The 22140-nt window shown below is 49.3% G+C and overlaps 1 protein-coding gene across 1 annotated transcript in view; it reads left to right on the top strand.

Annotated features, from left to right (window-relative positions):
• The window catches only part of BAK1 (BCL2 antagonist/killer 1), a 35380-nt gene extending 13347 nt beyond the window's left edge, over window positions 1-22033 (top strand). The window contains exons 3-6 of the mRNA XM_084611372.1: window positions 9430-9565; window positions 9720-9863; window positions 13136-13316; window positions 15137-22033. Coding sequence (XP_084467498.1) covers window positions 9430-9565; window positions 9720-9863; window positions 13136-13316; window positions 15137-15241 — 566 coding nt within the window. The 3' untranslated portion in view covers window positions 15242-22033. The remainder of the gene's footprint in view (window positions 1-9429; window positions 9566-9719; window positions 9864-13135; window positions 13317-15136) is intronic.
• Window positions 22034-22140: the final 107 nt, after the last annotated feature.

Here is a 22140-nt window from a genome sequence, read left to right as displayed (position 1 = left end):
GGAGGACTTGTGGCACCTTAGAGACTAACAAATTTATTTGAGCATAAGCTTTGGGTTTTAGCCCATGAAAGCTTATGCTCAAATAAATTTGTTAGTCTCTAAGGTGTCACGAGTACTCCTCGTTCTTTTTATTATTTATCATGTTTATTATGCTAGTGCCTAAGGGCCAGCCAAGAACAGGGGGGCCCCATTGTGCGAGGTGCTCTAGAAACAGAGTAGCAGACTGTCCCTGTTCTGAGCGGTTTACAGACTAAGCAGACACAACAGACAGGTGGGCGAACGAGCAGAACACACAAGCAGAGTGAACCATGTGATGGCGGTAAATGGCATGTTAATTCCATGGTGGGGGGAACTTAGGAGGGGATCAGCTAAATGGAAAGAAAAAGGAAGGGAAGGGGTGAAAAGGACAGAGCAGGGGAAAAGAGGGTAAGAGGGGCAGGTGTGGTGTGAAGCTAAGGGGAGGGAGCGGGTTGGAGCAAGCAGCACAGGGCAGAGAAAGTCCAGGCTAAACTATAGACTGTTCCCTGATTCACAGGACTGGCCCCGCCATGGAAGGAGATGGGAATGGGAGGTGGGTACTTTTTAATGAAAGCTGTTGGCTCCTATAGAAAGCAATGGAAAATGCAGGAAGAGGCCAGGCTGGCTGGGTCTGTTCCTGTCTGGTCATTTGTGTGACTGTGAGACAGGCTGACCCATACCAGCTTGCACTGGTTGTGGCTGCTGGGTGGGACACAAGGTTTGGGAATGAATTAGTCACCTTGCAAAGGCAGAAATGCCAGCCAACCGTCAGTATAATCTAACCGTTTTGCCTCAGAGGTCGGAATGATTGATCAGAGATCCAATCAGCCATAGATCCATCTGGAAGCGCGATGTTGTGGGTATAGCACAGGGCTGGGAGTTGGGACTTTGGGGTTCTGGCCACGGCTTTGCTACCAAATTGCTGTATGGCCTTGGGCAAGTCACTTTACCTCTTTGTGCCTCAGTTTTTCTATCTGTAAAATGAAGGTAATAGAGCATCCTGTGGAGTGGATGGAGGTCTGTTGCTGGGCAAAGGAGAGAGATCTGGCCAAGGTGTCTGCGCTGTGGGGCTAGCTATCCCTTCCCCCAACTCCCAGCTCTCTGATGCACAAGCAAGCAGGTTATTTCTGTCCTGTCAATTGGGGAAGCAGCATGTCCAGGCAAGATTTACGGGGCCCATCTACTACCATGCTGTAATACAACCGATTTCCCCCCTCCCCCAGGCCGTGCACCCCACTCTACGTCCAAGCGCTCTGCAGCGATATTAATGCATGCTGTTTCCTGTGTCGGTTTGTTCTGCGGTGAACTCACTGGCAGAGGCAAATGAGTAAACACTTAGCACCTACCTCAGCGCAAGGGGAAGTGACCTGCCTGAGTCAGAGGCCGCGTGGGGACTGAAAAATATCCACCCACAACTGAAATCAAAGGTTGAACAGAGCAAGGTGAGCCTTCGGGCTGCAGCCCCAGGGCTTTGCTTACTCCTTGCTGTGCAGTTCTGTGACAGCCTGGCAGCTCTGGAGAAGGATGGCGATCGTCCCGCATTGCCATGCCAGCATGACTCAAGCCTGACCTGACCTGACCTGGAGGACTCTCCTCTAGAGTGAGAAGATGGATCAGTCCCCAGGGCTCATTCAATCCCTGGCCTCTGCTGAGTTTGCCCCTGATCAGGAGTCAGCTAGTGCCCCTGGTGGGTGGTGGGTTTTATGATGGGGACGCTTGTCCACTGGGAACTGAACTGAGACCCACCAAATTCATTTCACACAGACCGTTGCACATCTATCAGCTGGCAGCCACTTTACATTACTGTTGATGTGGGCTAGAGTCAATCTTTCACCTTCACATTACATTTCCAGCCCCCTGAGCTATCTAATTCCCCCCTTGGTGTTGCGCAGATTTCTAAAAAGCAGAGTTTGAAAATCACAGCGATGGTTTTAAGATATCAAGATGCAGCAAATATTGTCCCAACTTCTGCCGCCCCACCAAGGGAGAGCTAGCATACAGGGGAAACTTCCCCTTATGGCAAAGACAATTTGGCCCTCGCTCACTAAGATAGCTAGGCCAGAGGAGACGGTTCCATCCAGTACTTTGGAAGGGAAACCCCTTCCACTGTATACTTGCCAGACTCTTACTCGGTACCCCCTGAGATGTATTTGGCATGATGTCGAATGAAACTGCTGGCCCACTTCTAATTTCACTTAAACCAGGGTTATTAATAATAAAGCACTTCACAAAGGAGGTTAGCATCATTGTCCCCAATTTAAAGATGGGGAAACTGAGGCACGGAGCAGTGGGGTGACTTTCCCAGGGCCACCCAGTTGGCTACTGGTGGAGTTGAGAATCAACCCAGCTCTCCTGAGTCCTAGTCCAGTGCTCTACTCTGGACAAAGAGTAACACTGCTGGAGTCAGGGGGAGCCTGGATTTTCAGAGGTGCTGACCATCCTGCTGCAATGGGAGCTGCCGGTGCTCCGCAGTGGGGATTGAACTGGGGACTTCCAGAGCTACACATGTAGGGCTTTACACCTTAAGCTAAACAGACAGGGGCTGTAAGAGCCTCACACCCTGTGTGCATCTGGCACACACAACACTCTGCTCCTTGAAAAATTGGGCTTTGGAGCTGCCTTGTTGTAAAGCCAGGGTGAGACCAGAAAAGGGCCCTGTCTTTTTTCAGATGTGATGGGAATTGCTCGATGGGTTTGGGACCCTGTGACAAAAACCAGCTGCATGGGCTAGGGGATTTTTAGCGTCCGCTGGTATCTGATTGTGTTGCATCCATTGTCAGGGTGAGGTAAGCTGCAGCAGGTACAGTTTGGTCTGTAGCCGCGCTTTGATAACAGGGTGCTTTTCAGCCTTTGTATAAACAAATGCACCTTACAATTTAAGGCTTTGTCTACACTAGCACTTTTGTCGGTCAGGGGTGTGAAAAAACCACGCACCCCACTGACCGATATAAGTGTCACCGACAAAAGCGCCAGTGTGGACAGCAACATGTCATAGACTATCAGGGTTGGAAGGGACCTGAGGAGGTCATCTAGTCCAACGCCCTGCTCAAAGCAGGACCAATCCCCAATTTTTGCCCCAGATCCCAAATGGCCCCCTCAAGGATTGAACTCATAACCCTGGGTTTAGCAGGCCAATGCGCAAACTACTGAGCTATTCCCCCCCCCCCCCGCCGCCTCTCTCCTGCTGCCATTGCTACCAGGGCTCCTTGGAGGTGGTTTAATTATGCCATCAGGAGAGCTTTCTCCTGCCGGCATAAAGCAGCGGTACAGCTGGGCCGCTGTCAGGTCTGTAGCGTCGACATGGCCTAAAAGACAATGGGGTAGATTCTTCCTCGCAGAGCATCTGTTTTGCACCACTCTGCAGGCAGACTGTAGCCTTGAAGCTGCCCCAGAGGATCACCCCAGTGCAAGGTGTGGGGCGTAGAGCCAGCGTAGGGGCTTTTATGCTGCTCCCGCTCCCCACTGCTGGCATAGCAAGGAAAATGGGTCTTGGCTACAGGGAAAGGGAGGTGGCCAGGATGCCCCCACGCCACATTGATCCCTGGCTGCAGTTTGATCCACAGGTAGCCAGCTGAAGTAAAGCAGGCTAGCTCTGCACTAGAAGGGGGATAGTGCGAAGGGGAGCTGAGTTTTAAGCCACCTTTGCACAATCCCCCTCTAAGCAGCACTCTGTGCAAAGCAACTGCATGCCAAGAATCTGACTCAGAATGTACTGGGAGCGGGTCATGACTTGGCCTATCTTTTTTCTTTTAAAGGGTGGAGGAGATTTCCAAATGGTAGACCTGACGGTATTACACTGATGTCGGGTAGCATTTGAAAAATATGTATTTCAAAAAGGTTATTTATACTGTTGGAGCACCTAGGACCCCAATCCTGGACCAGCTAGGGGCTGTACAAACACAGAACAAAAAGACGGGCCCTGTCCCAGAATACTTCTGTCCCTATGTTACTAGCAATACCATCTGGGGCTTTTAAAACAGAAAGTGGTTTTTTGTTTTTTAGCCTATCTCCTCCTTGCTGTTCATGCTGCTTGTTTACTTTTCTGTGTTTCATTGAAACTGTGAGTCAGTCAGTTTCGTTTTCTAGTTCCCCTTTGGCCAGCACTGCACCCTTGCCTTCGACGTCGCTGTTTACATCCAAATAAATCTGTTCTCGCTGAATCAAAAACAACGCCAGAAAGTATCAGGGTGTGTATGTGTTTGTCATTGCCCCCCCCCCCCCATCCATTTATTTACACAACCTACAGTTTATGTAACCTCACCATGTCTCTGACTCACTGTCTGCATCCATCTGTCCATTAGTCAATTACCCAGTCATCTAGTTCCCAGCCATAATTGTGTTATTGGGGTGATCTTGGGCTTGATTTCTCAGACTTGCTAAGGACCCACAAATCCGCCTGAAGTCAATGGGGACTGCAAGTGCTCTGCACCTCTGAAACTCATATGAATGGCCCATGTCCAGACCTGAGTTTAAATGTATATGGGCCCCGTACTTCACTGCTTTGCTCCTTGTGTCGACATTTAGACTCTGATTCTACAAATGCTTATGCACGTACTTTATATTTAAGCAGGTGAATAGTCTTAATTGAGCCAATACGTTTGTCTTCACTAGGCAAAAAATTGTGCTGTTTAAAATGTTTATCCAAGCGTAGACAAGGCAATTTGTAATTTAACACAGATTAGCTGGTTGGGGTCAACCATAGGGACCCTGATCTATGTAATACTGGGCTTTATAAGGTGTCTATTACCACCGGTTTTTAAGAGCTGCGATGCTTAGCTGGGGGCTCCCTACATGGGGACATTCTGATTCTGGAATAGCTGTTATGGCAAATTTTCAAGTGGAGACAAGCCCTAACACAGGTCTCGTGTCCACTAAATTTTTCCTTCCAGCATGGGAGCCATCAATGTCAAGAGAACACTAGCTGCCTGTCTGCACTGGTGCTCTTGCGGCTGATGGAGCTTAACCCATGATAGCAACAGCAGGGAAACACTACCCCAGCCTTTGTTCTGTGGATCCAGCCACCTTTACCCAGTTGGCTCACTTTCTAAGCATGTGTGGGAGCCTGCTTTGTGTTTTTTTCCTTGCACAGTCAGCCAGGTGACATTACTGCTCCGCATGTTATGCGTTGAGCCCAGAATACCTGGCGTTCCAAGCCGAGAGCTGTTTACAACCCTGACTCTGGAGAAGAAGAGGCTGTGTCCAGAAACAATCACAGGCTTATCCAAAACAACCCCTACCTCCGGCTGAACCTCAGACCCATCCTGCCGAGCTAGTGACTTATCTCTCCTGTCTTTGTTTGTTATCAAAGCAGAGGGTTTGGACTCCTGCTGGTGCAGAGCAGGGATGGGGATGTCTGGCAGGGTGAGCAGCAGCCGTTCTGCAGGGCAGCTCGGCTTCAGATGCATCACCTGGGTTTCAGCGAGGTTCCTGTTTTGCAGCAGCGCAGTTCTCTGGGGCTTTGGGAGTCAAGCGACTGGCCTGAAGTCGCACTAAAAGTCACCTCTGTGCAGAGGGGTCAGAACAAGGCCTGTGCCTGGCTCGAGTGCTCCAGAGAGACATTTCAGCCATGAGAAGGAAACATTCTTTGTCCCTGGTTTGATGTTGCTGAAGCCACATGGTGTGAGTGTGTGTGGAATTTAGTGGTTAAAGCATCTGAAGCAATGCTGTGTGAGAGCACGGCTTTCTTCCGGTTATTGTCACCAGGTCACACAAAGGACACAGAAACCCAGATGGTTTTTGTAGCTGCCAGACAAACTGGTGTAAGTGAGCTCAGACAGCAAGTGATTAAATAAGAAGGGACGGCACAAAAATGGCTTAGGCAAGCCTTCGTTGTCCACAATCACCTGGCGGATCTATACAACTGCACAAGAATCCTCGCAGGGAAAGTGGTGGCAGCCCCATTGCGTGGCTATTTATAACTAGAGCGGATGTATTGTTAGGAAATACCCCATAGGGAACAATCCTGCAGTGGCTGCAGAGCGATGCCGGGCTGGGTTGATGGGTTGGCTCCCACATGCCAGACATTTATAGAATTCCGGTAACAATTCACATTGAATCATTCACACTTGCGAACAACAAGGCATATATATGGGCGGTATGGCCAACCTCAAGTGTTCAAAAATTATTATTGGCATTGGAGTCTCAGTCCTGGACCAGGACCCGATTGTGCCAGGCCTCTGCCCTCCCAAAAAAAAAAAAAAAAAAACAGAATGAGATTTTCAAAACTAATCAATATTGAATTCTTTTCATTTGCCTCCCAGTGTTTGAACTTGGCACATCTCACCTAACCTATTCCCTGCCATTGCAATGGGCTCTTGTATCAATGTACCTCAGTCTTTCCTGTTCTCTGCCAGCGGCACATGATGGTTTAGACTTCGGAGGACTGAAATGTTTTAATTTAACTCATTATTGGGCTCTTTACAGCAGTATCTGGGTGAAATGCAATGGTCTGTGATGTGCAGGAGGTCAGGCTAGGTGATCTAATGGTCCTTTCTGACAGTAAGCTGTATGAAAAGAAGGATTAATGCCCTTGTATGAGGCACTGGTAAGACCTTGTCTGGAATCCTGCGTACAGTTTGGGTGCAAGAAAGATGAATTCAAACCAGAACAAGTGCAGAGAAGAGCTATTAGGATGATCAGGGCCTAGCTTATGAGAGGAGCCTGGAAGAGCTTGGCTTGTTTAATGAATCAATAAGGCCGATGGTGCTAGGATTACTCTCTATAAATACCAGGGAGGATGCAGTTATTTAAGCAGAAGGGTGTTTTTGGGACAAGAACAAATGGACGTAAACGGGCCATGAGCAAACTGGGGCTGGGAATTAGAAGAAGGTTTCTAACCATCGGAAGGGTGAGGTTCTGGGACAGGCTCCCACTAGGAGTTAGTGGGAAGGGGGAAGGGCTAAGCAATTTAATTTGTTTTGAGAGCTGGACAAATTTATGAGCCTGATTTTATGATGGGGTTGTTTGTGATGGTGTGGGGAGCACTCAGCAGCCCTCAGGCTCACTTCTGGTTTATGTCTTATGTTTCTAAAAGCTCATGCTTCAGGGTTTCAGCCAGACTTGAGCAGGGGTCAGGAAGGAATTTTGCTCCCCACGCTCCAGTGTATTCTGGGAGGGTTCCCCCTTCCTTTGAGGCACCAGAGATGGGCACAGCTGGAGATGGGACATTGGACTGGAAGAGCCACGGTTCTGAGGTGGCACTGAGCATCCTCTGTCTTGGGTGCTTGGCTGGCTGGTTCTTGCTCATGTGCTCAAGGTCTAACTGATATGTGGGGTCAGGAAGGAATTTCTCCCCAGGTCAGCTTGGCAGTGAACTTGGGTTGTTGTTTTTTTCACCTGTCTCTGCAGTATGGGGCACAGGTTATCTGCCAGGATTATCTGGGGGTCTCTCAATCTTTCGCTGCCATTGTCGAGGCCTTGGGCATTGATATACTTCTGTCCCTCCTGTTCTCTGCCTGTGGCTCATAATAGTCTAGTCTCCTGGGAGCTGTAATACTTTGGTCTCATTCTGGTTGTTTGGTCAGTGTGCAGGTGCAGGGTGTGTTGGTGGCCCATGCTACAAAGGAGATCAGACTGCATGATCTAGCGTTCCCATTTGGCCATAAACTATCTGACTAGCTCTCTGAAACAGTTAGGAATCTTCATTTTCAAGCTTTTCTCCACAAACACAAAGGACATAAACTATTTTTTTTTTACATCATCACCCGACTCCAGCAGCTGGGTCTTTAAGAATGACATCAACTATTGTGAAACCTGTGATAAAATCATGAGAATTGGCATCGCTCCCCAGGGATAAAAATTCTCCAGTACGTCTCATTTTCCGAAAGCCACTCATAAGAAAAAAGAAAAGGAGTACTTGTGGCACCTTAGAGACTAACCAATTTATTTGAGCATGAGCTTTCGTTAGCTACAGCTCACTTCATCAGATGCATAAAGTTTTGCATAAAGTGGAAAGCTTTATGCATCCGATGAAGTGAGCTGTAGCTCACGAAAGCTTATGCTCAAATAAATTTGTTAGTCTGTAAGGTGCCACAAGTCCTCCTTTTCTTTTTGCGAATACAGACTAACACGGCTGCTACTCTGAAACCACTCATAAGAAAGTTTGCTTTGGTTTGTTTGTGTGGGTGCATGTTTGTGTAAAAGCAATAAAGCATGAAGCTAACACTTTTGAAGTTGACCACTGAATTTGTTTTGGCAGCCTCTGGGGCTTTTCTCAGTGCCTGACTTCGGACACCTTGGGGCCGGGATTTTCAGAGGTTCTGAGCACCTGCAGCTGCAGTTGAAATCAGTGCGAGCTGTGGGTTCTCAGCACTTCTGAAAAATCTAAGTCTCAAGTCAAGCAGCCAAAAAACAGGCTGTCCGAGATGTGACTGCATCGTATCTGTTTGAATTCCTCTCCTTCTGGAGCGTGCTCTGTGCATGTAACTTGGGGTGGGAGCCCCATGGTCTGTGGTTGTATCTTTGACATGGGAGTCCTCCTGTTTTTAAGGGTCTCCCAGTTAGCCCTCGACTTGTTTTGTTTTGAATGTCTCTAATTTTCTTACCCTATTTGCCACTGATACGTACCCTCCAAGGTCCAAGTTCAGCCCTCATTCGATCCTGTAGCGAGGCTTGTTGCTAAGGCCTTGTCTAACTTAAAAAATGGCACTGGTTTAGTTATATGGGTACAAAGTCCTGTGTGGAAATGCTTATTTCAGTTTGAGTGGCTTTATTACGGGAGGCAGTATGGGACAGTGGAGAGTGCACTGGACAGGGACTCAGGAGACTTGGGTTCTGTTCCTAGCTGTGTCAGTGGCCTGCTGGGTGAACCTGGGCAAGTGATGTCCCTACTCTGTGCCTCAGTTTCCCCATCTGTAAAACGGGGATGATAATACTGACCTCTGTATGAGAGAGAGAGATGAAAAGCATATCTGAGTATTATAATTTCAGTTCATTTTAAACCCCTTTCTAATTGACTTCAGCTAAACTGAAACAACACTGGGTCAGGCCAGAATAAGGGCAGCCCGACCGCCTTTGGCACTGGTTTAATTTAATCAAACTGGTGCAGCTCTGCATGGAGGGCAAGCCCGGCCGGTGTTTCACGTGGCATCTGGCAGTGCTTCAAGCCTCAGAGGGCTCCTCTGCTGGTTTGTAGAGCCCCCAAAGCACAGCAGGCCTGTGCAGACCAATCTGCAGAGCCAGTCCCTGGTGCGAAGGGCATGCTGCCTAAGGAGCACAGTGGTCATTTGGTCCATCAGAATGACAGAGAATGCAGCAGAACAGGGGTTAGTGCCGTGGGGACACACTGTCTCAAAGGATATGGGGGAGGCCACACAGGTTCCCCAGTGTTTTAAGATAAGGAGGGGTTTCCTCACTCCTGCGCACCCTGGGGAGCTGCCTGCCTGACCCTGCCAATCCTTGTCTCTCCCTCAGAAGATCAGGTGGCCCAGGAGACCGAGGAGGTGTTCCGGAGCTATGCCTTCTACCGCTACCAGCAGGAGAGGGAAGAGGGTGGAGGGGAGGTGCCGATGGACCCTGAGATTGCAGAGATCCAGCAGGAGCCGGGCAGGTAAAGCTCTTCCCATTACAGGCTGAATCGTACGTCCCCCAACACAATCCATGTTCAGGGTGGGATTCGCACCCCATTTGTGGCCTGACCCTGCATCCTCTTGGCCCTGCTTGGAAGTTGGGCCCATCGCTAATGCTTTCCATCCTCTTGGCAGCACCAGCAACCAGGTGGGTAGGCGCCTGGCCATCATCGGAGATGACATCAACATGCGGTATGACGCAGAGTTCCGGAACATGCTGAAGACCCTGCAGCCCACGAAGGACAATGCCTACGAGTACTTCACTAAGATAGCCTCCAGGTAAGGCAGCCAGCTCCCCGCACTCCCAAGGAACGCTGGTGATGTTGCAGAGAGGGTCCGACTGGCACGCAGGGTGAAAAATCAGAGGAGCGAAAATTGGCATTGTTTTACCCAAGCTCTGCCCACAATGCCAGGACAGCTGGCACCCAAATTCTGCCCCCAAGCCCAGCCCACAGCCCCAGAGAAGCTGGTATCAGTCGTGAACCAGTTCACAATGGAAGGCTGGCGTTTCATGAAGCAGTGTCTGAAATAAGCCCGCGTTTTCCGCCTGTCTGCTCTTGCGCCTGTCATTGTACATCCATGTCAGATGTTGGCAGCGTGTAAATGGGTCTTCGGTCCCATTTTAAATGCACTGGCAGTCCTTGCACGTGCTAGTGAGCATGCAGAAGGATGGATGGCCTGCTGGCCTCCTGTTGTGAAAATCTACCCCATCACTCTCAAGCCTAATCATGACAACTAAACACCGGTTGAGCGGGCAGAGCTGTGGGGCCTGGCTCTCCTCTCTGTGACATCAGGAGGGAGTTTACCAATGTCTGGAGTTACATTGGTATAAAACCAGCATGAGAAGGGAATATAGTCACTGTTTCATTCCTGGGCAGCCCTGCGTCAGCCCCCATTGGGAAGGTTTTTCTTCACAGTCAGAAAGGCTTGACGGTTAAAAGCGCAGGGCCTGATTTCCAGTCTGTGCTAAGCAAACACAGCTTCAGGCAGCAGGCCCTGCAGGGGCTCAGTGCCTCTGACAATCAGCCTTGAACCGGCTCAGTCCAGCCTTTGACCTAGGTACCATGCAGGCCTCCTTACTCTGCAGTCCCTTAAGGAAGGTGTTGTCTGTCCGTCCTCTTGGGTGTGGGTGTGTGAAAAGTGAAAGCAGAGAGTCTGAGGAGTTGGGACTCTGATCATCTAGCTTGCTCGTTCTCAGCGGGAGGAGAGTCTCTCTCAGAGGTCAGTGGGTGGAGAGGGAGCCTGGTCTGGTAGTGCAGAAAACGCACAAGGCTAGATCTTCCCATGTGATCCTCCCTGGATCTGGATCCTGGGCTGGATTCTGGCTGTAACTGACCATCTCTGTGTGAACTCTGAGCTGGCAAAAAGCTGGTGGCGCTGGCTTCTGGGCTGGGCATGCTCCACCCCTGTGGAGGGGGAAGGGCAGAGCTCCACTTTGTTACAACAGTCCTCAGTCTCCCAGGCTGCTGTAACTCACACCAGGACTGGCATAGACCCTCTCATCGGTTCCCGGTGCCCCTTATGCTGAGAAGAGCTTGGACGCAGGGGAGAAGCCTGCTCCCTCTGTCTAAAACCGAGCAACGGACCCGCAGTGCCCGGAAACCTTCCGATTTCAAGAGCAGCCCGATGCACTTGGCGCGTTGACTAATGCATGCTGTGTTGAAATGGCTGCAGAGATGCAGGGGGATCGGGGCAGCTTCCTAGAGTGCTGGATTCCGTGCAGTCCAGTGGCCCCATCTGCCCTTTAGATGTCCCTCCCATATCAGAGAGGAGATAGAGGAAAGCGCTTCACCCCTCAGCTGCTACTGCTTGTCTGGCCACAGGTGAGGTGGCTTACCCCGGTGTGAAGGGGAAGACAGCAGGTATGTCTGGTGAACCCAAAGCTTGGTGGCAGCAGGGAAAGGACCCTGAGGAGACTGTGGTTCCCCTCCCACTTGCCCGCCGGCTATCTCCCCTATTTTGTGGTAGCCCCTAGAGGCTAGCCAGGTCATGACCTCATTCTGTCTAGGTACTGTCATGCCCTGCATTGCCACAGTATCCGAGCACCTCACAACCACCAATGGATTCTATCCCTGCAGGCCCCCTGCGATGGGGGGAAGGCTTAGCTCTGTTTCGCAGATGGAGATCAGAGGCACAGAGAAGATGAAGCAATTTGCCTAAGGCTGAGCTGGGATTGAAACTTGAGGCCCAGTCTAATTCCCAATCCACTTCCTCCCTCGTTAGGCCAGGCCTTGTACAAATGATAGCCCAGTGTCTTGACGCTGACAGGCTCCACACCAACACCCCTCTCCTAGCCTTCCCCCTGGGCACACAGTGTACATTGCCTAACTGTCTCTTCTGTCCTTTCTTCCTGCTCCCTTTCTTCGGGAAGCCACGCTTTGCCATCCTGAGGCGGGTAACGCACAGCAAACAGGTAAATTAACCTCTGTCACTCACTCTCCATCCTGCCTTTTCAGTGTTGTTCCTTCCTCCGTCTCCACTAACTCGCCTCTTGCCATGACATGCTCTGGAAGGCCCCCGTCTGCACTCTGAAGAGCCTTATCTTTATGCTGTGGGTCGGGACAGATACCTGCATTAGAACAGTTTCTCTGCAGCAGTGCGAACAGAAATAGACATGACAGGCACCCAGGTTAAAACCCAGGGCCTGATTCTTGTCACACATACTCTGGTGTAAATCAGGAGTAACTCAGTATAGTGACACTGGTGCGAAACCCCATATAAACGGCAGTTGTTTGTATGCACCTGGAAGCTCAGATCAGGACTGGGACCCCATTGGGTTGATGCTGCATGGATATATGTTGGAAGTCCATCCTTGCCTTAAGGGGCTGGCAGGCTAAAATGAGATCAGAATCCAGCCCTGTGGGAAGTATTTAATTTTAATGCATCCAGGCGAAGAAAAAGTCATGTCCTAATATGCCTGGGCCACTGTCCGGTTCAAACCTGCATATCTCTGTTGCATAGATAAAGCCCCAGGGCGAATGTGTTCCTTCCAGGATAGCTACAGCTCACAGAGTGCAAACTGTTAGTGGTTGTGGTTGAGCATGTGGGAGAGCAGAACTACGCAGTTAGTTGTGTTTGTTTTTCACCACTAAGCTGTTAGTAAATTTGTTTGGGTAGGATTCAGAGTAACAGCCGGGTTAGTCTGTATTCGCAAAAGGAAAAGGAGGACTTGTGGCACCTTAGAGACTAACCAATTTATTTGAGCATGAGCTTTCGTGAGCTACAGCTCACTTCATCGGATGCATAAAGTTTTGCATAAATTGGAAAACTTTATGCATCCGATGAAGTGAGCTGTAGCTCACGAAAGCTCATGCTCAAATAAATTGGTTAGTCTCTAAGGTGCCACAAGTCCTCCTTTTCTTTTTGGGTAGGATGTAGCTTGAGGGCCCAGAGTGCTCCAGGTGTGCAGAGAACACGCCTGTGAACCCCTGGACATTCCACCAGCTGCAGGGTAACGTGAATGGACGGAGCAGCCCAACAGGGGGCGGCAGAGCACCAGAGCCAGCCTGTTGTGGTTTTTTTTTTAACCAGGAGGTTTGGTTCTGTTACAGCTTGTTTGACAGCGGCATTAACTGGGGCAGGGTGATTGCGCTGCTGGGGTTCGGTTACCGGATGGCGATTCATGTGTACCAGCTCGGGGTGACCGGCTTCCTCCGGAGCATCGCTCGCTACGTGGCAGAATTCGTGCTCCGCAACCGCATCGCCCAGTGGATTGCCGACCAAGGAGGATGGGTAAGTGAGCCTGGCTTTTCTTCTCTGCTGGGCGCCTGGGCTGAGCTAGGGTCAGCATGATTCCTCGCATAGCTGGGCTTGTGAGCAGTGTTGCTGGTCAAATTGAGTCAGAGGAGCTTGCAGCTGAGCTCTGACCAGTTCGGGGTACCGTGACGCAGAGGGGGAGGCCTCAGAATGCAGCCAGCTGTGGGGATGCTTCAGGACGTAGGCCAAAATGTTCAAACTTGGAACCTAAGATTAGGTACTTAATCCACACTTAAACACCAGTATCTGTTTATCTACGGTACTTACATGGCCTCCATCTCCATGATATTTGGGCACCTCACAAACTTTTCCATATTTATCTTCGCAACACCTCCGTGTAGCAGGCCAGTGGTATTATCTCCACTGTACAGGTGGGAAACTGAGGCACTGAGAGGCTAAATGACTTGCCTAAGGTCACACAGGGAGCCTGTGGCAGAGCAGGGAATTGAACCGGGGTTTCCCCAGCCCTAGTCTAGTACCCTAAGCACCCTCCCTGTGTGTACAAGCAACCCAGTTCTTAGGAGGTCTAGCCAGCCACAGCTCCTGTTGTCTCCGGTGGGAGTTGAATGTGCTCAGCAAATCACACCCTGCTTGTTTAAAGCTGGACATCTGAAAAAAGAGGCACTCCAAATTTGAGGGCAGTATAGAAAGTGTAGCTCTGAGTGAGGTCCTTCCCCTGCCACATTAGTGAGTGTCCGATAATAGAAGAGATGAGAGCCATATCCCCTTAGGAAAGGGATAGATAATAAGATGGAAAATATCATAATGCCATTATATAAATCCATGGTTCACCCACACCTGCATACAGTTCTGGTCACCCCATCTCAAAAAAGATATATTAGAATTGGAAAAGGTACAGAGAAGGGCAACTAAAATGATTAAGAATATGAAACAGCCTCCATATGAGGAGAGATTAAGAAAACTGGGACTTTTCAGCTTGTAAAAGAGACAGCTAATGGGGGTGGGATATGATAGAGGTCTGTAAAATCCATGGATGGTGTGGAGAAAGTGAATAGGGATGTGTTATTTACCCCTTCTCGTAACACAAGAAACAGAGAATCTAATTCTTGTGTTACGAGAAGGGGGAAATGAAATTAGGAGGCAGCAGTTTTAACACAATCAAAAGGAAGTACTTCTTCACGCCATGCACAGTCAACCTGTGGAACTCCTTGCCAGGGGGATGTTGTGAAGGCCAAAACTATAGTGGGGCTCAAAAAAGAATTAGATAAGTTCATAGAGGATAGGTCCATCGATGGCTATTAGCCAAAATGGTCAGGGATGCAACCCCATGCCCTGGATGTCCCTAGCGCTGATTGCCAGAAGCTGGGAAAGGATGACGGGATGGATCCCTGCCTGTTCTGTTCAGTCCTTCTGAAGCATCTGGCATTGGCCACTGTCGGAAGACAGGATACTGGGCTAAAGGGACCATTGGTCTGACCCAATCTGGCCGTTCTTATATCGAAACTGCTGCACTGAAAGTAAAGGGCTGATTGGACCCCTTAGCTTCGGCAGGCATGCCTACTGTGTGTACCCTAGAGCTGGCTGGGGGATGTAAAAGCTTATTCACTGATAATGATCTGAAGTTACTGTGGATTTACTATGGTGTAAATCAGATCAGAATCTGGTTTATTCAGTTGCAGGGCGGAGCACGAGCATATTTGAATGAATCCAATGCTGCCAAGTTTGTGCAAAAAGTAACCCAGGTGATGTCTGAGTGCCAGGCATGCCAGCAACACAAGTGCAATTGGATCATCCTGTTGTTGTGTCTTTCACCTGCCACTTCTCTCTCCTGCTAGGTGGCAGCACTGGAGTTGGATAACGTTTACGTGTTGTACATGATGGGGGTGTTGGTCGTGGTCCTGCTGGGTCATTTGGTGGTACGACGCTTCTTCAGCCCATGACTGGAGTGGAGGCCGAGGCCGGTGATCCGGCCAAACTCTCTCTCAATAGTCCACTCCGTCATAAAGACATCTCCTGAGAGAGAGGGGCTCAGGGAACAAACAAGGGAGAGCAGTTTGGATATGACGACTCCTCTTCTGAGACAGCACCATCCACGGAGAGACTGCCATCTGTGGGGAGACTGCCAAGAACTACACAGAGAGGCATTAATGGGGGGCTTTGGGGTGTGGGGCGGGATTGATGATCTCATCCAGAGGTTGAATGCTTCAGTCAGGAACATCAGTGCAATGACGTTCCCAGCATGCAGCGATGGGTGAGGGTTACAGGCTTCTGCAGTGTACAGAGACCGTAGAAGCCCCATTAGAGGAACAAACATGTTGTTTGGGTAATGCACGTGTCTCCCGCATCCACTCAGTGGCATTCTCAAGAGCCCTCCCAAGGAAAGGCACGGAACATCCTCTAATGGATCTCAGCCCAGATCTCGCCGGCCTTCACATAACAGGATTACAGCCACAGCCGTTACAGTCTCTGCTTGTAAGTCATTGGAGGGGGTCAGCCAGTGCTGGAGAGTCCAGGGAGGTTTTGCTCTTACCTTCTCTTGCTCCCAGCATGCCAAGCCCCAGATTCTTAGCTTTCCCAGTTGCTTTTAAAAAGCATCCCTGTCCACCTCTAAACAAATACACTGTTTGGCATGTGACAGTCATGACTAGAAATCCAGTTGCCCCCCAGACAAAATGACAGACTGATCCTGTCAGGATCTGAATTTGGAGATGTGCTTTTTCCCCCCACCCAGGAACATCACAGACACCTAAACAGAGCAGCATCCTAGGACTGTGCTACTTGTCCTGGTTGCCAGCCCTTCCTAGGGGAATGCAGAAGCCTGAACTTCAGGGTGGCAGCAGATGTATAAAGGAACGGCTTGTTTTCAAACACTAAAATACAGTCAGGTTAAAAATCCTGGGGTAAATCAGGAGTGAATGTCCTGGGTTGCGATGCACCATCCCAAGTCTGTGGTGTTTGGCTTACAGGCACAGCAGACGATGGTCTTCATCCAAACATAAACTTTTTTATGGAGAATCCGTCTGGCGGGGCCCCTCTCACCTGACTCCTGTATCTCTGTGCATGATTGGAGATGTAAACCGCTCCCTGTCGGCTGTTATTCAGAGTGGTGGCAAAGCAGAGTCCACGCTCTGAAATCCCCTGAGCTTTTGTGCGGTGAGTGCAGGAGTTTCTAAATCTGGCTCTGAGCCTTGAGGCTTGGGTCCATCTGTGCTTCCCACTTCAGGTTACTGTGTAAAGCTTGCAAACTGTGACTGGATTTAGGCTGTGTCCACCTGAGCCTCAGACTGGGTTCAGACCCAATTCCTGCTAACCCTGTTTCTAGCGCTGTTCGGCCAGCCAGTGGGGAGGGAGCAGGAGAGTGGGAGAGCCAGGTCTCAGCTCATACATGGCTTCAGTGCCCTGAAGCTGGCTTCTGTCTAAAGGCTACTGTAGCTGGGGCCAAGGCTACTTAAGTTTATCCTGGAGACTGGATAGAAGAAGCAGCAGCAATAAGACTAAAAGTATCTCAAGCGTTCTCAGGGATTTTTCCGTTCTTACCTGTGTCGTGAACCTTTGCTGGTTGCGGTGCACAGCTTGCTGAAGTAGGACGGGAGGAGGCAGCTGGGATGGCTGGTAAAGGGATGCTGTGATTACTCTTCTAGGCAGTTGCAGTGGTGGATCTCGTAGGGATTGCCAGAGTGCATCAGACCCTTGTCTAGTCTGGTAACCTGGCTCAGACGTGCTTCAGAGGAAAGTGAAAGAAGCCCGCCGTAGGAAAATGTGGGGTAATCTGCCCCCATGAAGGCCTCATTCTAATCCCTAATAGTTAAGAGATTGGCTTTAACTCTGAAGCATGAGGTTTAATATCCCTTCTGAAATTTGTGTTAGCATTAACTGTGATAACTCTGGCTGTTCCTGTTATCCATCTAAATTCCCACGCCCTCTTTGAATCCTGGTAAATGCTAATCATCAGCAACATCTGCATTGGTTCCTCTATCTAATTATACTTTATATAGAAACAGTATTTCCTTTTATCAGTTTAGAATGACACAGCTTTTATTTGTTCCAAGAAAGGAGAACATTAGCTCCCCTTCTCTAGACCATTCATTATTTTATATACTTGTCCTCTCTTATTCTTTTCCTTTCTAAGGTAAAATGGTAGCAAACGTCCCGTCATATGAGTGTTCTTCCAGGCCCTTGACCATTTTCTTCACCTGTCTCTGAACCTCCTCCTATAGAATCATAGAAGATCAGGGTTGGAAGAGACCTCAGGAGGTCATCTAGTCCAACCCCTGCTCAAAGCAGGACCAGCACCAACTAAATCATCTCAGCCAGGGTTTTGTCAAGCCGGGCCTTAAAAACCTCTAAGGATGGAGATTCCACCACCTCCCTACGTAACCCATTCCAGTGCTTCACCACCCTCCTGGTGAGATAGTGTTTCCTAATATTCAACTTAGACCTCTCCAACTGCAACTTGAGACCATTGCTCCTTGTTCTGTCATCTGCCACCACTGAGAACAGCTGAGCTCCATCCTCTTTGGAATTCCCTTTCAGGTAGTTGAAGGCTGCTCTCAATTCCCCCCTCACTGTTTCTTCTGCAGACTAAACAAGCCCAGTTCCCTCAGCCTCTCATCGTAAGTCATGTGCTCCAGCCCCAATCATTTTTGTTGCCCTCCGCTGGACTCTTTCCTTGTTGAACCTCATCAGATTTCTTTTGGCCAAATCCTCCAATTTATCTAGGTCACTCTGGACCCTGTCCCCACCCTCTTGTTATGCAATATCCTTTTGAAAATGGGGTGCCACGTACTACACAGTATCTGCAAACCACAGATTTTTAAAGACAGAATATGTTCCATAGCATGCTGCATCCGATTCCTTATACACCCTGCCATCTTGTTCGCCATTTTTCACCAGCTGCACATTGAGTGAAGGTCTCACTGAGCCCTGACATCCAGGCCCTTCTCCTGAGTTGATACAGTTAATTTGGAACCCTGTAAGCTGTTTAAGTAGCTCTTTCTCCCCCCTCCCCTCCCTTCAGTGTGCATTACTTTGCATTGATCAACACTAAGCATCACTTCCCATCATGCTGCCAATTCATCGGGCTTGATTAGGTCCCTCTGGAATTCCTCAGTGTTCTCTCTGGTCTCGCCTAACCTAAATAACTGGGTATTATTTGCAAATGTTGTTACGGCAGTGCTCACCCTCTCTTCCAGAGGACACTGAACTCCAGCCCTAGCACAGCACCCTGAGGCACTCTGCTGTTAATCTTTTTGACCCAAGCCAATGATTCTTCGTGACTAATTATAGCCTCTTGTGCAGGACCTTGTCAGAGGCCTTTGGAAAATCTAAATAAATTATGTCAACTGGTTCTGTTGATAAGTTCCAAGCAATCTAGTAGGTTAGTGAGACATGATTTTCCTTTGTAAGAACCATGCTGGTTAGACTTTATCATCTTGATCCGGAACAGTTTACCAAGAGCCATGCTGGATTCTCCATCAGTGACCATTTTAAATCATGATTAGATGTTTTTTTTTCTAGAATATCTGCTCTAGAAATTATTTTGGAGAAATTATATGGCTAGGGCTATCTAGGAGGTCAGACGAGATGACCATAGTGGTCCCTTCTGCCCTTGCGATCTGTGAATCTGCCAGATGTGTGAGTTATCTGTTTTTTGTTTCAACCAATTTCCCAGGTACCAGATTTAAGGCTAATAGATATTTTTTAAAATAAGATGCTTTATGGTAAGTGATCAAGTCCCAGTGGAGTCAGTCATACGGGACCCAAGAAGGGAACCTTTAAAACTTGAACCTTTGCTTTTTTTACCACTTTTATTCTCTGCCACCTCCAAAAATATTCAACTGGGCCCCGTCAAACTCAACCCACTGCAAGGACTGTCTCGGGGCATTTGTTTGTTACCCCCGTAACCTTACTAGACAATCATCCCTGTTGCTAGCACTAATTTCTAAGTGGACAGAAGGCAGGTTTGAACTGGGAGATGAGACAAATAGGGCAAGGAGCTGCTAAATGAATGATTGATCTGCAGTACTGTATTCAGTCCCTGGCTGGCACTGTTGTATAACTAGCCAGCTACCAAAGGCATTGAGGAGAGGAGCAGAGAAGGGATATCTTACGTTTAAGTTTATTTGGAACCTACCTTGGAACAGGGAGAGAATCCAGTGGGGAAAACTGCTGTGTGATTTTTAACAGTATCTTACATTGGTCCAGTTGGCCCCATGTTTCATCTGCTAAACCCAGCACTCATTGGGAGCTGCTTTGAAATAAGAATGTCATTTTCATCTGTTGTTAATTGGGCTGCTGGTCAGGGAGGCACTGGATGCTTTGGGGGACAGGGTTGGGAATGGGCCAGGATAGCCTTTTCTCCTTGGCCCTGCAGGTTCAACACCAGCGCAGAAGAGAGAGGACCAAAAAACTGTAGAACAAGTGGGTGAACTCAGTCCAGAGAGCTGTGGACAGGTGTCTACCTTAACCTCCGCCACCACTGGCCCTCATTAGCTGTCTCAGCAAGGGAAGCTTGCAGCTGGGCTGTCTGCAGGGGTGTTATTTCAGAAAAATGGCTGGGGCAGGGGAGGCAGGCAGTGGAACAAAGTTGTGTCAGCATATAGACCATTATATGTGATTATATTATAGCCTGTGAAGTTGAGAGGATTGGGGGATGGGGTGGGGCATACAGACCTATGAAAAATCTGGGGGAGGGGAGGGAACTGCCCCCCTTACCCTATAGCAAATGACACCCCTGGCTGCCTGTGCTGTGCACAGAGCATTTCAATCTCTGGGTTAAACAATGCCACCAATCCCTTTCCCCCCGTCTTTTTTTTTTTTTCTTTTCTTTCCTTGAAAGGAACCCTCCTTGCTCTAAGGAAATGAAAACCCTATGAAGGGGGAACTTGGTTACAGTCCTTGCAATAATCCCAACCCACAAACCTGTGGTGAAAGCAGCCAGCGTGTAAAGATGCCGGTGATGGGTGGTGATGAAGTTGACTGTCTGAGTGTACGCTGGAGGCTAACAGCCTGCCTCCGTAACTCCTCCTTGCTCCTGGTCAGAAAATGTGGGTGTTTGTTGCACTGAACAGCAGGGGTTTCCCTGCAGAGTCCTACTGTAATGCTCCTCACCATGGGATACTAACTTGTGGCCAAACCACTACAAAAGCAACACCTAGTACGGCATGCTCGTCCCCACAGTGGGGACAGACAGAATTCTGGACCCGAGTGAGGGGCTCAGGAGGAGAGGAGGAGACAGGTGGGTGCTGGAAGAGGAATGTTGGGCAGTGATCTAGTTCTTACATGGGCGTGGGAGGGGAGGGATTAATACAGATTGCTGGGTGTTGATCAGGTGCTGAACTGGCAGCCAGCTAAAGAGGGGAAAAGCCATTTGAGCAGGAGATCGACTGTGGTTGAGGAACAATCCTTCCTGCCCAGCTTCAGCTCTAGCCCCAACCGTTGGTACCAGTGACCATGAGGTTTTACTGACTGTTGGGGATTAGGCAGGGGTTGGTTCTCCCAGGGAGCTGTGCCTAGTAATCTGCCCTCCCCGCATGCCTCTAATGGACTCCTTAGTACGGCATGCCCACAGGGTTCCCATCTGTCACCCCTTCCTGCTGAATGTCCAGCCATCACAGTGCCCAGCGTAAGCTGTAAATCTCAGTGGCAGCAGATAGGTGGCTGGCAGGAAGCCAGTTATAGCTCCCTGATTCTCTGCCTTGGTCCCAGAGCAGTTTAGAGCAGCTCCCCCATCCCTCCCAGACTGTGCCAGCTGGCTCTGGTCCCCATAGAGACCGTACATCAGCTGGGGATTGTCAGAGCTACCATGCTTGCCTCACTTCCCTTTCCTGTCCCTGATGTGCCTCTTGTGGCAAGGGCTGGCTCTGTGGCTGCTGGGGACTCCCGAGGAAGGGTCTTAAGGGAGCGGAGTGGCGCTAGCCATCTGGCCCAAGAACTCTTGTTTAGAGTAGAAACAAAAATAGAAGAGCGGGGAGATGTGAAATCTAAATCAGAGCATTTGATGTGATGTGTGAAGAGAGTCAGGAGTTCAAGGGCATTAGCTCGAGCTACAGATCACGTCTGACTCACCCATTCCTTGCAGCCACATCCCCAATTCCAGACGGCCGAGAATGGGGGAAAGTGCAGTGACAGGCGGATTTCAGGAAGAAGCTCGTAATGTCCTGCCAGTCTGGCTTGCAGAGCGTGGAAGGGCTCAACACTGTCCTAGAGGGGGACTTGTCCCTTGACAATCAAGACTGGTGGTGGCCCTCTGTGAAACTTTGTGGGTGTGGGATGGGGGGAGGGGTTACATGTATACTTGAAAGCCATACTGTAGCTATTACTGACTCTGTTTTGCTTTATTAATGGTTTCTGGAAAGCCTGTTGTTCCACAGATCACTTCCTCTGAGCCCTCCAGTGATTCCTGACTGCCCCAATATGACTGGGTAGCAGGGGACCTCCAGTGAGGGGATAAGGGGATACAGTACATGGGGAGCAGTAAGACACACATCATGCCGCCTCAAATGACGAGGAGCTTGCAGTATCTTCCCTCAGCATGGTGGTGGTTGTACCCCTGAAGAAGACATGGGTAATCCCCTTTTGATCCCCCCCATGTATGTAAACCATCTTTAATAACAGCTCAGGGGCAAGAGGTGTCGAACACATTGGGTTGTTTTCCTGGAAAACCATTTCCTTGCAAATAGTCTTTAAAAAAAGTTTGTTTTTTTTTCCAAAATAAAAGTTATGTGCACTTACAGGTCTCCCTTATATTGGTGTGAGCGCACACGTCTCATACATCCATATGTATAGTGAGGCTTTCTTGGAGGAGTTCTAGTCCACTTCCGCAGCTCTTGCCAACTCA

The sequence above is a fragment of the Lepidochelys olivacea genome (assembly GCF_965140295.1).
Source record: "Lepidochelys olivacea isolate rLepOli2 genome assembly, chromosome: 21".
NCBI classification, from domain to species: Eukaryota; Metazoa; Chordata; order Testudines; family Cheloniidae; genus Lepidochelys; species Lepidochelys olivacea.
The sequence above is the reverse complement of the archived record's forward strand: the minus strand, read 5'-3'. Positions and strand labels throughout refer to the sequence as shown.